The 15,136-nt window shown below is 37.4% G+C and overlaps 1 protein-coding gene across 2 annotated transcripts in view; it reads left to right on the forward strand.

The window, feature by feature from the left end:
• The first annotated feature begins 959 nt into the window (after window positions 1-959).
• TEX26 (testis expressed 26) overlaps window positions 960-15,136 on the forward strand; it is a 31,894-nt gene continuing 17,717 nt past the window's right edge. Inside the window, exons 1-2 of one of the 2 annotated variants that reach the window (XM_036746840.1) lie at window positions 960-1,047; window positions 14,420-14,504. In XM_036746840.1, coding sequence (XP_036602735.1) covers window positions 960-1,047; window positions 14,420-14,504 — 173 coding nt within the window. Of the gene's footprint in view, window positions 1,048-14,419; window positions 14,505-15,136 lie in introns of those variants that run through there. The other variant, XM_036746841.1, reaches the window with a different exon arrangement.

Consider the following 15,136-nt stretch of genomic DNA (forward strand, 5'->3'; position numbering starts at 1 on the left):
CTAGTGCTAGGAACTAGGAAACACAAAAACAAAGCAGTCTTTGACCCTGAGGAGTTTATCCTCTTGGGAGTGGGGGTGGTGGTGGAAATCTCTGGATACTTTTCTTAAGATTCTCGTGCAATGGTGTCATTGGCCATAGCCAGCCCTTGGGCTAGTGGTGAAACCGCTACTGCCTTAAAAGAAGAAGAAAGGAATGGTTAAATTTGTCTGGTGAGAGATTTGAAAAGTAAAGGACGAGTTCTTATTTTGTCCTTTGTTTTTGAAAGAAGACCAATGATGCCATGGGGTGATGTCTTGACGTGCATGTGAAATGGACTTAAGTGAGGCAGAGTCTGCAAAAAGTTGTCAGCCCCAACCTATCTTACAGAGTCATTGAAGTCCAGTGGCAGGACAAAAGTCAGAACAACTTGTGTGGGCTGGGGATGCGGTGGATGACCTTGATGTCTTTGATGTCTGACCAGGCTCTTAAGTGCTCCACAGCACCTACTTTAGCCTCTTTTGTATGGCTGTTGGAACAAGTTGTTCTCATCCACCTATTCTGCTGGGGGCTGGGGGAGTCTTCACATGCTTGGGGGAGACATCCCCTTAACTCATCAATTTGAGACCTGTAGATTATCCTCAACCTAGCCTAGATGGTTTTTACCAGGCAGTAGCTTCTCTGCATGGTATAGTTTTTGGAGAACCACAGGTGAGAATAGGTGACCAGTTGGACACCCAAGGTGGATGAGCAGCCCTGAAAAGGGCTCAGCAAGCCCTCACACCAGAGGTGTAACACCCCTCACACCCGAAAGGACTAGACTAGTAATTGAGGAAAAAGAGAATCAAGCCAGAATGTCCAGTTTCCAGTGTGTTGTCTCCTTTAAGAAGAAAAGCAAACAATGCTTAGATGAGGTAACAAATACCTGCTTCTTTCATATTATAGTGTAATAAATCCATCTGCTCAATAAAAAGTGCCCGGCATGAGATCTTTATCTCTTTTGAAAATGAAAAAAAGAGTTAAAGACTTCCGGATGAATCCTAGGATTCTGCACCCTAGGCTTATAGAAGGTCAGGAGCTGGGGCAAAAGTATAGCCGAACTTGGCTGGGAATGCATTTATGTGGATGGGACCCTGGGTTCTCAAAACCTCTACACGAGTTTTGGGCACTTTTAAATTCAGGCCTAGGGATGGATGGATTGAACAAGTCTCGATATGGTCACAGCAGTTCTCAGAGACTGCCTCCCACTTCATAGAGTGGTTACTGTATTGGCTAGAAGGAGTTACACCAAAAAAAAAGGGTCCTTAAACTATTGGCATATAGCATAATTAGACAGTTTTTTTGTGTGCTCTCTTAGGAAGTAAGTTATCATAGGTTCATAGATTTAGAGCATTTATTTGGAACCATTTTTTGGGTCATAAACCTCTTTGGCAGTCTGGTAAATCTTATAGTCCCTTTTAAAGAATTATGTTTTTTCTACTTCTTTATTATTTAATATTTTATTTTTTAAAATTACATGTAAAGATATATTAACATTCATTTTTTAAAAATTTTTGAGTTCCAAATCCTCTTTTTCTTGTTTTCCTTCCCCTTCCTTGAGAAGGCAAGCAGTTTGACATAGTTATACATGTAGTCATGTAAAACATATTTCCATATTAGCTTATGTTATAAAAGAAAATATAGACCAAAAAAACCCCAAGAAAAAATAAAGTTAAAAAAAGTATGCTTTGATCTGCATTAAGACTTCATCAGTTCTTTCTCTGGAGCTGGGATAGCATTTTTCATCACAAGTCCTTTGGAATTGTCTTGGATCATTGTATTCCTGAGAATAGCTAAGTCATTCACAGTTAATCATTTACAATATTGTTGTTACTGTGTACACTTGTTCTCTTGGTTCTGCTCACTTGGCTTTGCATCAATTCATGTCTTTCTAGGTTTTTCTGAAAGCATCTTGCTTGTCACTTCTTATAGCATAATAGTATTTCATCACAGTCATCACACAACTTGTTTAGCCATTCCCCAATGATGGCCATCCCCCTCAATTTCCAATTCATTGTCACCACAAAAAGGGCTGCTATAAAATATTTTTGTACACATAGGTCCTTTTCATTTAAAAAAAACTCTTTGGAATACAGATCTAGTAGTGGTATTGCTGCGTCAAAGAGTATACTTTGGACATTTTTCCAAATTGCTCTCCAGAATGGTTGGATCAGTTCACAACTCCACCAACAGTGCTTTAATGTTCCAATTTTCCCACATCCCCTTTAACATTTGTCATTTTCTTTCTCTCTAGCGTTTTTCTCATGAGTAGAGATAACTTCGATTTCTTCATCCGAAAACTGCTTATTCATATTCTTTGACCATTTATCAATTGGGGAATGACTTATACTCTTATAAATTTGACTCAGTTATCTACACATTTGAGCAATTAGGCCTTTATCAGAGAAACTTGCTGTAAATTTTTTTCGCAACTATGATTATTGTATATTTCCCTCTATCCTATTTCCCCCATTTATCTCTCTCTCTCCTTTCACTCTGTACCTCCTCACAAGTATTTTGCTTTTGAGCTCTGTCTCCTCCAATCCACCCTACCTTTAACCAGCCTCACCCCCTTCTTTCATCTCCTTCCCCTCCTCCTACTTCCTTGTAGGGTAAGATAGATTTCTATACCAACTGAGTGTGTATGTTATTCCCTCTTTGAGCCAATTCTGATGATGTTCTTGTTTGTCCTTTTTGCTCAAAGAAGACCAAAATGACATCATGATGTTGGGGTAAATAATACTGTGTGTCTGGCTGTGGCTGACCAGACAATATGAGCTTGGAAGGCTCTACCACAAGTCGAGTACAAACAGTCCTTACGGTCATCTAGGATGAAAACATCTCTAAATTTGTGCATCTCACATTTCTTTTGAGCTACTGCAATTATGCTTTGGTCATAGAAGACAGTGTTTTCTTTGATGTGGGCATGCCATGCTGGACAATCCAATGCCAGTGTCTCCTATGTATCACAATCAAAGTTCTTTTACAGAGACCTTGAGAGTGTCCTTCTTTTGCTTCTTCTTCCCACCATGTGAGTACCTGCCTTGTGTGAGTTCTCCATAAAATAGTCTTTTTTAGGCAAACATACGTTTGGTATTTGAACAATGTGGATAACCTATAGGAGATGTGTTCTCATTTGTAGAGTCTGAATGCTTGGCGGTTCAGCTTGAAAAAGGACCTCAGTGTCTGGTCCGTTTTCTCACCAGGTGATCTTCAGAATCTTCCTAAGACAATTTAAATGGAAGTAGCTCAATTTTCTAGTGTGGTGCTGGTATGCTGTCTGGGTTTCATAGGCATACAACAATCAGGTTAGCCCAGTGGCTCTGTAGACCTTCAGTTTGGTAGGCAGCCTAGTGAACTTATCCACAAGCATTCAAAATTTCTCCATTTGCTGTAACCAGTGGTTCCACATGTGGATGGCATGGTGTTGACTGGTGGAGAGCCTCTGTATTTTTGGTGGTGTTAGGCCAAAGTTAGCATGAGCAGCAGAGAATCAATCCATACTTTGTCCTCAGCCTTAGAGGGTACACTGAGTACACAATCATCTAGAAGTTAAAGTAGATCACCAACTCTTCCTCCACTTTAGTCCTGGCTTGTAGCCTTTTCAAGTTGAATAATTTACTGTTAGTGTAATAGTTGACCTTGATGCCATTTTAATTCTTAATGAAGGTGTCTGACAACATCACTGAAAACATCATGCTAAAAAGCATGGGAGCAAACACATGGCCTTGCTTCACTCCAGGTTCATCTTCCCCTTCACTGTATACACTCTTTCATTTCTCTTTTATGTGAGATAATTTATCCCATACGTCTCCTTTTGCCTTTCTCCTAGTGTATCCCTATTTCTCACTCCTTAATTTTATTTTTTAAAATAACATCTTATCATAGTCAATTCACACCCATACCCTCTATGCCCTCTATGTATACTCCTTCTAAGTGCCTTAATGATGGTAAAGCTCTTAAGAGTTGCAAGTATCATTTCAACATTTTAACCTTTGAATTCCTCATGATTTCTCTTACCTGTTTATTTTTTATGTTTCTCTTGAGTCTTGTATTTGTGGCATATAAAATTCCAAGAGACAAAGTTTCTGGGTATTAAAAATCAATTTATTAATTAGGCTAGCCAATAATGAATTGATGGTTAATGATTTATTTTGGTAATCAAAGATGCTAAGAGAGAGTCTCCCACTGGTATAAATCCAGGTCTTTCTTCTTGACAGCAAGTTACTGGGAACTCCCCTAGGAAGAGAAAAGCAACCCTGATTGGTGTATATGACATGAGAAGATGGGCTAAGAGTTCTCCACAACTCCTGCTGAGTACATAGCTTAATCATGAAACTCAGTAGCCTCCAGCAATCTGGGCAGGGGAAGCCATTTCAATCTTTAGTTCTCTGCCTAATTTTCTCCTTCATGAGCCAGGCTTCCCTAAACTCTAATGAAGGGAGCAAGGACAGAAGCTCTTCCCTTTGGTTGTGTGTGTGTGTGTGTGTGTGTGTGTGTGTGTGTGTGTGTGATCTAACTCAAGTTATATCCTATTTATAAACAGAACTCAGATTCCCAATTGGGTGGTGCCCAGCCCAAGCTAGTTAATGAGCAAATGCCTTGAGAAGAATTGAAATGAGATGACATTCCTTAGCTAGAAAAGAATATGACAAATTAATAATCAAATGGATGCAGTATTAAAATTAATCTTTCTCATAATTTGCAAGTCAGATTTTCTATTTAGCTCTCATTTTTCATCAGGAATGCTTGAAAGTCCTCTATTTTATTAAATATCTATCTTTCCCCTGAAGGATTATATTGAGCTTTGTTGGGTATGTGATTCTTGGCTGTAATTCTAGCACTCTTGCTCTCCAGAACATCATATTCCAGCCCTCTGAACCTTTAATATAGAAGCTGCTAAATTTTGTGTGGTCCTGACTGTGATTCCATTAAATTTGAATTGTTTCCTTCTGGATATATGCAATATTCTCTCCTTGACCTGGGAGCTCCAGAATTTGGCTATAACATTCCTGGGAATTTTCATTTTGGGATCTCTTTCAGGATGTGATCAGTAGAGTCTTTCAATTTCTGTTTTACTTTCTGGTTCTTGAGTGTTAAGGCAATTTTCCTTGATAATTTCTTGAAAGATGATGTCGAGGCTCTTTTTTTGATCATAGCTTTCAGATAGTTCAATAATTCTTAAATTATCTCTCCTGGATCTACTTTCCAGGTAAGTTGTTTTTCCAATGAGATATTTTACATTTTCTTCTACTTTTCATTATTTGAATTTGGTTTATTTCTTGATTTCTTAAGGAATCATTAGCTTCCACTTGCCCAATTCCTATTTTTTAAAGAATTATTTTCTTCAGTGAGTTTTGTATCTCCTTTTCCATTTGGCCAATTTTGCTTTTTAAGGAGTTTTTCTTCTTTGGTGTTTTGTGTGTGTGTGTGTGTGTGTGTGTGTGTGTGTGTGTGTGTGTGTCTTCTCTCTCTCTTTCTCTCTCTCTCTTTTTTACTATTTGGCTTATTCTGTTTTTTAAGGTGTTATTTTCTTTAGTATTTTTTGTGCCTCCTTTACCAAGCTTTTGCCTCTTTTTTCATGATCTTCTTTCTCACTGTCTTTCTTTCCCCAATTTTCCCATCTATCTCTCTTATTTAATTTTTAAAATTCTTTTTGAACTCTTCCAGGAATTTTTTTTTTGGGAGGGGGGCCAGAGATCAATTAATTTTTCTTTGAGGTTTTGCATGTAACTGTTTTGACTTTGTTGTTTTGTTCTGAGTTTGTGTTTTGACCTTCCCTGTCACCATAGTAACTTTCGATGGTCGAGTTCTTGTTTGTTTTAACTTTGTTAAAATTGTTAAAATTGCTCGGAGAGGGCACTGTCCCAAGCTTCATGTTTTTCATGCTGCTGTTTTCAGAGATAGTTCTGGGGGTCTATAAGTTTTCTGTACTTCCAAGGAGGCATGATCTAAGGAGAGGAATAGCCACTGCCCTCCTGGCCTGTGCACTGTCTGTGAATGACCACGGGCACTCTTTTCACCCTGGAACTGTGACCAGGGTCCCTAGTTCTAGTGTGTAGTCTAGTGCTCCTCCCCACCCTGGGGCTAAGACCAGGAATTGAGTATGGGTGATGGGACAGAATCCTAAACCCAGTACCAGCAAAGGCACCTACATCCAAATTTTACTTCTGTGGGCTGAGAGTTCCAGAAGCCACTACTGCTGCTGATTCAGTCGCCTCCAAGGCTTATGCTAGACTGCTTCATTCTCACCCCAGTGAGAAAGACCTTTCTTGCCAACTTCTAAGTTGTCTGGGGCTGGAAAATTGCTTCACCCTATCTTTTTGTTGGTTCTGCCACTTCGGAATTCATTTTGAGTCATCATTTTAAAGTTGTTTGGAGGGAAATTTGGGAGAGCTTAGATGAGTCTCCCTGCTTTTTAAAGACTGTCTGTCAGTCTTGGCCTCTGCCTCTATGAAGAATAATGTTTTAAAATGCATAAAAATGCAATGCATGAGGATTACAAACAAAAACAATTATATTGAAATACAATTATATACATGCAGCTAGGTGGCACAAAGAATAGAGTGTTGGGCCTGAAGTCAGGAAGACTCATCTTCCTGAATTTAAATCTGGCTTCAGATATTTAATAGCTGTGTGATCCCTGGGCAAGTCATTTAACCCTGCCTACCTCAGTTTCCTCATCTGTAAAATGAACTTGGAGAAGGAAATGGCAAACCATTCTAGTATCTTTGCCAAGAAGACCATAAATGGGGTCACAGAGTCAGACACGACTGAAAACAAGTAAACAACAAAAAACAGTAGATGCATACGCATATATCTATATATCACAAACCTCAGGTTAAGAACCCTTAATTTAGAGCTTGAGGTAACCCTCAGAGGTCATTTACTCCAAAACTCTCATTTCATAGATGAGGAAACTGGAAATCCTGTGATTTGTACAAAGGTGGGGTAATAAGAGGCAGAGGCAGAAGAAGAATTTGAACTCACGTCCTTTAACTCATCTGTGCTTTGTTGCGAGTGAAATTCAACAAAAGGTAGACTGAGGCACATTTTCTCCAAGCAATATAATAGTGTATTAACAGAGCACAAATCTATCAATAAAGCAGGTCTAGTTACTGCCTTGGTTTAGCCAAAAGAGAAAGAATTGAAGATGCATTTCTTTTTTATAAACATAGAACAAAGAACATACAGAGTAGATGAGGAAATCATACCATTGGTTATGGGGTTGCTAACATCTTGGGGGTTGAGGGATCATGATTGGTTACATTAAGAGCAGGGGTTTACACACATATGGGACTAGGACCACCCTTCTGTCTTAAAAGCAATGCTTTATGGATTATGCATCCCAAGGCTATTGAGAGTGAACCAGGGGATAGTAGATTCACTGGTGCCTGAGAATGAGATAAGATCACCTTTAATTTGGCAATGAGAGGCTAAGTGGGACCAGGTCAGCTCGTATGCTCTCAGGCATAACATACAAATGTCATGGAGTTTCTGAGGAGATGAAATTATGAGGAATAACAAGCTTCTTTGGCACGAAGTGATTTGCAGATGGTCCTAGGATAACAGTTCCCTTAGAATTAGAATGTTTTGTTGAGGGTATTGAACCTTCCAAACTTTAGCTCAGAGTTTCTCTTTAAGTAAATGTGATCAACAGGGAGAATAAATTTTGGCATCTAACTGTGAAGAGAGGAAGACTGAACTTTTGAACTCATGAGCTTCTACACTCAGAGACAAGAAAAGGCTTAGGTTTGTTACATAGAATACAGAATAGGGTTACAGAATAGAATCAATTACAGAGTGAAATCAATTATAAAATACAAAATCAGTAATTAATTTTTGTAGCTTTTTCTACTGTACCATGATGCCTCCTCTCTTTGGTAGGCATTGTAGCAGTCTTTAAGTAGCCATTGTACCTCAAATAACCCTTACCAGCTTCCTCATAATCATAGTACCAGCTCTCATTTTTTGGTGTTCCGATATTTACAAAGCAATTTTCACCCGATTTTAAAAAATGTATCTTTATTGTTGTTTGACCATCACAGTCCTTTCTGAGCAATTATTAAATACAACTTTTTGAGGTTGTAGTAAAATGGAAATGTTAGGATTTGCACTATCCTAAAGTTCCCAATTTTACATGTGAAGAAACTCAGGCACAGGGGGTTCCAATTGACCTTCCTAGGGTCATACAGTTCGTGTTTGGGAGAACAGGTGGCTTTGAATCCAAATTCCAGGGCTCTTTTCACTATTCTACAACCAGATGGCACCAAAGATGATGACACCACCCTCTTGGATATTATTTTTGACTCTGCTCTCAATCACCCCCTATTTTATTTATAATCAGTCAATCCATCGATCAATCATGCTGCTCCATTCTTTTCAGTTTCTCTAAGTTCACCTTTTTCTTTCTCTTTATGAATTAACTATGACCCCAACTTCTCATCCCTGGATGAGACAGTGCATGTAAGGAATTTAAAGTGCTCTTTAAATGACTATTAGTCAGCTGATCCCCTTCTTCAGTGGATCCAGCTCTAATGATCTCCTTCCAACAATGTTTTATCATATCACTCTCCTGATGAAGAGCCTCCTATATAAAAAGGTAACAACTCTGGAATACTATATGAGTCTCTCCATCAATTACTTTTTCCATCTCCTTCCCCCTTTTCAACTTTCTACCTCTCCAACCTTACTTTTATGTATTTTGATGGTTCTGGGATCTTATTGATGTGGGTACTTGTTCCAGCAATATAAATTACAACCCATCCTTGCCCCTCTGATACTGATCCACTCTCATATAGGTCATCCTGTAGATCCTTCATAAAGCAGCCCACTGTTCTGTTTCATCCTGGGCTTATCTTCCCAGCTGTGACTAGGTCTTGACTCATGTAACTCCCCTTATCTGCATTACCTCCACTCCCTCACCGTCAAAACAAAACCATTACTTGCTTTAAGCTTGGTTCAGAATCTGTTTTCACTAATGAACCTTTGCAGATATACTACTAACAAAGGATCATGCAAAGAGAATGTATTTGAAAGGGCCAGGTAAATTAAGTATTGAGGGGTAAGGGTAGTTAACTCATTGGATTATAGTCAGAATGCAAAGTAATATTGGTGGATAGGTGAGTCAAGATGGCAGAATGAAAGGAAACATTAGAGTCTATATCTCTTCCCATACCAGGTAGAACAAAACAGAGAAAGAAAATTATAGACCAATTTTCTTAATGAATATTTGTCACAAAATTTTTAAATAAAATATTAGCAAAGAGACTACTGCAATCTATCACAAAGATTGTACACTATAACCAGGTTGGACTTATACCAGGAATGCAGAGCTAGCTCAATATTAGGAAAATTCTAAGCATAATTGACCATATTAGTAACATACGCAACAAAAATCATATGATTATTTCAATAGCTGCAGAAAAAGCTTTTGATAAAACACAAGCCCCGTTCCTTCTAAAAACCACTAGAAATCATAGGACTAAATGGAGCTTTCCTTAAAATGATAAAGTAGTATCTATCAAAAATCAAGCGTACACGTTATCAATAAAGGGATAAGCTAGAAGCTTTTCTAATAAGACCAGTAGGAGGTCCATTATTATAATTATTGTGCAATATTGTAATAGAAATGTTAGATATAGCAAGAATATAAGAAAAAGATATTGAAGGAATAAGCATAGGTAAAGAAGAAACAAAACTATCATTTTTTTGCAGAGGATACAAAGGTTTACTTAGGGAACTCTAGAAACTTCACTAAAAAATTAACCAAAACAACTTTAGCAAAGTTGCAGGGTTTAAAGTAAACCCACACAAAGCATCAGCATTTCTGTATATTACCAACAAAACTCAGCAGGGGGAGAGATAGAGAAATTCCATTTAAAATAACTACAGATGGTATAAAATACTTGGGACTGTACCTGCCAAGACACACACAGGAACTATGTGAACACAGTTATAAAACACTTCACACAAATATAGATCTAAAACTTGGAGAAATAATAATTAAGCATGGGTAGACGGATCTAATATGATAAAAGTGACAATACTACATAAATTGCTTATTCAGTGCCATACCAATCAAACTACCTAAGAATCACTTTATAGAGCTAGAAAAAATGATACAATTCATCTGGAAGAACCAAAAAATAAAGAATTACGGGGGACTTAATGAAAAAAAGAAAATCAGAAGGAGGCCTAGTAGTATGAGATCTCAAAGATGTAATTGTCACAACAATTTGGTACTAGGTAAGAAATAGAAAGATTATCTTTGCAGATGATCTGATGGTATACTTAGAGAATCCTAGAGAATCAAGTAAAAAATACTTGAAATAATAAACAAATTTAGGAAAGTTACAGGTTATAAAATAAATCCACATAAATCATCAGCATTTCTGTGTATTACTCATAAAGCTCAACAGCAAAATATAGAAAGAGAAATTCTATGTAAAGTTACTGTAGACATTATAAAATGTTTGGGAGTCTACCTGCCAAAACAAACCCAGGAGCTATATGAACACAATTGCAATTGGAAAAATATCAGTTGCTCATGGGTAGGCTGAGTTGATATAACAAAATGACAATTCTGCCTAAATCAACTTATTCAGTGCCATAGCAAACAAACTACCAAAACATTATTTTATAGAGATAGAAAAAAAAAGCAATAACAAAATTCATCTGGAAAAACAAAAGTTCCAGAATAGCAAGGGAACTAATGAAAAGAATTGCTAGGGAGGGTGGCCTAGCTGTACCAGATCTTAGATTGTATTATAAAGCAGTGATTATCAGAGCTACTTGGTACTGGCTAAGAAATAGAGTGATGGATCAGTGGAATACATTAGGTATGCAAGACACAATAGCCAATGACTATGGTAATATACTATTTGATTAATCCAAAGACACCAGCTTCTGGCAGAAACTAGGCATAGACCAACATCTTAAATCCTATACCAAGATAAACTCAAAATGGGTACCTGATTTAGATATAAAGGCTGATACTATAAGCAAACTGGGAGAGCAAGGAATAGTTTACCTGTCAGATAATTTATGACCAAATAAGAAATAGAGAACAGTGTGAAATGCAAAATGGGTGATTTTGATTGCATTAAATTGAAAAGTCTTGGCGCAAACAAAGTCAATGCAACCAAGATCGGAAGGGAAACAGAAATCTGGGAAACAATTTTACAGCTAGTGTCTCCTGGTAAAGGTGTCATTTCTAAAATATATAGAGAACTGAGTAGAATTTTTTTCTTTTTTTTTTAAATTAAGATTTTTTTATTTTTTAGTTTACAACATTCAGTTCTGCATGCCCCCTCGCCCCCATACCCAAGACAGCATGGAATCTGATATATCTTCTACATATAACTTTGCATTAAATTTATTTACATGACAGTCAAGTTGTAATGAAGAATTATGACCAATGGGATGAATCATGAGAAAGAAGAAACAAAACCAAAAACAAAACAAAATCAAAAACAAAAGAAAAAAAAGGAGAGCAAATAGTTTGCCTCAATCTGCATTCAGACTCCATTGTTCTTTCTCTGGATGTAGATAGCTTTTTCCATCATGAGTCCTTTGGAGCTGTCTTTGAACCTTGTATTGCTGAGAAGAGCGAAGTCTATCAAGATTAGTCATCACAGAATCCATGTATCTGTGGTTGTGTATAATGTTCTCCTAGTTCTGCTCCGCTCACTCAGCATTATGTCGTGTAGGTTTTTCCAGGTTATTATGAAGTCTGTATCTTCCCCCTTTCTTATTGCACAATAGTATTCCATTACATTCATATACCACAACTTGTTCAGTCATTCCCCAGTTGATGGGCATCCCCTTGATTTCCAGTTCTTTGCTACTACAAAAAAGAGCCGCTATAAATATTTTTGTACATATGGGTCCTTTTCCCACTTGTGTACTCTCTTTGGGATACAGCCCTAGAAGTCATACTGCTGGGTCAAAGGATATGAACATTTTTATAGTCCTTTGGGCATAGTTCCAAATTGCTCTCCAGAATGGCTGGATCAGTTCACAACTCCACTGAACTGAGTAGAATTTATAAGAATACAAGTCATTCTCCAATTGATAAATGGTCAAAGGATATGAACAGGTAGTTTTCAGAGGAAGAAATCTAAGCTATCTATAGTCATATGAAAAATGCTCTAAATCACTAATAATTAGAGAAATGCAAATTAAAACAACTGAGGTACCATTTCATACTCATCAAATTGGCTAAGATAACAAAAAAGGAAAAATCATATGTGCTGGAGGGCCTGTGGGAAAATAGGTACATTGTTCTTGGAGCTTTGAACTAGTCCAATCATTCTGGACAGCAATTTGGAGCTATGTCCAAAAAATTATTAAAGTCATGCATCTCCATTGATCCAGAAATACTAGTACTAGGTCTGTGTCCCAAAGAAATCAAAGAAAGAGGAAAAGGAATCATATTTATAAAAATATTCATAGCAGCTCTTTTGTGGTGACAAAGGTTTATAAACTGAGGGGGGATAATCATCAATTGAGAAATGGCTGAACAAATTATGATGTATGAATGTGATGGAATAATGCTATTGTGCTACAGGAAATAATGAAGGGGGATAGTTTTAGAAAGACCTAGGGAGATTTGTATGAACTGATGCAAAGTAAAATTAGCAGAACTCAGAACAATTTTATACACTAATGTGGTATTGTGAAGATCAACTTTAAAAACTTGGTAAATCTGGTCAACACACAATGACCAAACACAATTCCATGGGACTCATGATGAAACATGCTGGAGAACTGATGGTCTCAGAGTTCCAATTGAAGCATATGTATTTTTTCAGATATGGCTAGTGAAGGAGTTTATTTTACATGATGACTATACATATCTATAATGTGTTTTGTTTTATTTGCCTTCTCAAGGTGGAGAGAGGAAAAGAATTCTAAACTGAAAATTACATAAAACTGAATTAACAAAGCAAAGTGATCTTGATTGGCTATAAGGCTCAGCAAACTACAGCTTGAGGGCCAGATCCAACCATTCTTAGCTTGTGGTTCATACAAAAATAGGCTGTGGGTGAATTCAGCCACCCCTGGTCTAGAATAATACTGGGATGGAAATAATTTATAAAGATGAAAATTAATAGGGACAAATGTAATGTACATTTGAGTTTAAAAAATCAACCTCATAATTTCAAAATGGGGGGAGGGAGGAAGGATATGTGGTTAGAGAGTAGTTTTTCTGAAAAAGATTTAGGGAGGTTATAGTGGACTTGCAAGTTCAGTGTGAATCAGCAGTGTGAGATAGCAGCCCAAAGAGCTAATACAACCTTAGGCTGCAGAAGATACACACACACACACACACATATGTACAGCAGTATTACTAGAGAATTCAAAGTTCTGTTGTACTTTGCTATGATCAGATCACATCTGGAATATTGTATTCAATTCTGGGTTCTACATTTTAAGAAAGATGTTGGAGAAAAGCCTAGCTGGAGAACGTCCAGAAGAAGCCGTTAGAATGGTGAAGGGTCTTGAGAATCCTCTAAATGTCATCTGAGGATTGGTGGAAGGAACTTGGGATATTTAACCTTGAGAAAGGAAGACTTAAAGGGAACATGATAGCTGTCTTCAATCACCTCAAGGATTGTCATATGGAAAAGTGATTATATTTGTTCCTGCTTGTTTCCTAAAGGGCAAGACTAAGAACAAAGGGCAGAGGTTATAAGGCAGATTTGGGCCTGATAATGGAAATAGTTCCTAACAGTTGCCTATTCAAAAGTGATTTGGGTTGCCTTGGGAGAGGTAGTGTGTTCCCTCTCCTTGGAGGGTTTCAAATAGAAAGACAGGATGATGACTTGACTGAGGACCAGGTAAGTTGTAGAGCGGACACTTGCTTAGCTATGGACTAGACTATAGATGGCTTCTGCGGTCTCCTTCAGCTTTGTTATTCTATAATTCTGTGGCTTTCTATAGAGGCAAAAGAACTTAGAGAGTCAAACAACTGGCCAAATTCTTATAAAGTAATTTCTTTCAATGGCACAGATAATTTGGATGATCCAAGGCCACATCCCATCTTTTTCTTAATAACAGGATTTAATGGCTTGTATTATCCAGAGAGTTGACTTAATTCATACAAGAGAAATCACTTCTATCTAAGATTCTTTCCAATTACAATCTCTAATTCATTATCTATATTTGCATAAGCCCCCAAACAACCAAAGAAAAAACTTTCTACTGTATTCTCTTAACTATCCTGAGTCTATTATTAATAGTTAGGGGGCTACATTTGCATTAGAAAAGGTTCCTTTATAGCAAAACTGTTCTCATGCCAAAACTTTTTCCTTGGTGAATTGATGCTCTCAAACAGTATCCAAACAGAGATTAACCCCTATGTTCATTAAATCTGAAAATGCTATGTTATGCTTTCAGCGGGAGATACCAGTTGGGATTCCTATGAAACGACAATGATGCATATGTACACCCCTAAACGAGGAGAAGTTCCTGACCCTATTCGGTGAGTTATGTTTTGATACAAATACTTCTAACTAGTTCATTTTGTTGTGTTGCATTTCATCAAAATGAAAAAAAAAAGCTGGTTATCAATCAATAACAGCATCACTGAACATCTCCTGTGTGCCCAGAACTGTTACAGGTGCCACCAGCAAGGAAAAATGGAAGGAAGAGCTATCCATACATCTCCATCACCTCCAGGAGGTGGAAGAGACAGACAAATAACAACAATGGTGGGATGGCCACAACATAGCATCAGATATCATAAAAGTTTTGTATTTGGAACCAGAAGACATATCTAAATCCCTGCTGGCTACACGACTTGTTTGGCCCTGGACCAATTGCTTTCCCTCTCTGGAACTCAGTTTCCTCATTTTGAAAATGAAGAGGGTTGGGCTTGGTAATCACTATGGACTTGTCCAGCTAAAAAGATATAATCCTATGATCATGGGAAATATTTACTATTACATATATGTAATACATGTAAAACATAGAAACATTAGAGCTATCCCAAAGGGGTTGCCAGGAGAATTAAAAAAACTACTCAGGGATTCAATCTAAATTTAACCCGTAAGAAGACCTCAAGAGAGGTTAAATGGATCTTCTTAAAGGTCCTGTAGAAAATTGCTTCAGCCC

This window comes from Trichosurus vulpecula, chromosome 2 (genome assembly GCF_011100635.1).
Source record: "Trichosurus vulpecula isolate mTriVul1 chromosome 2, mTriVul1.pri, whole genome shotgun sequence".
NCBI classification, from domain to species: domain Eukaryota; kingdom Metazoa; phylum Chordata; class Mammalia; order Diprotodontia; family Phalangeridae; genus Trichosurus; species Trichosurus vulpecula.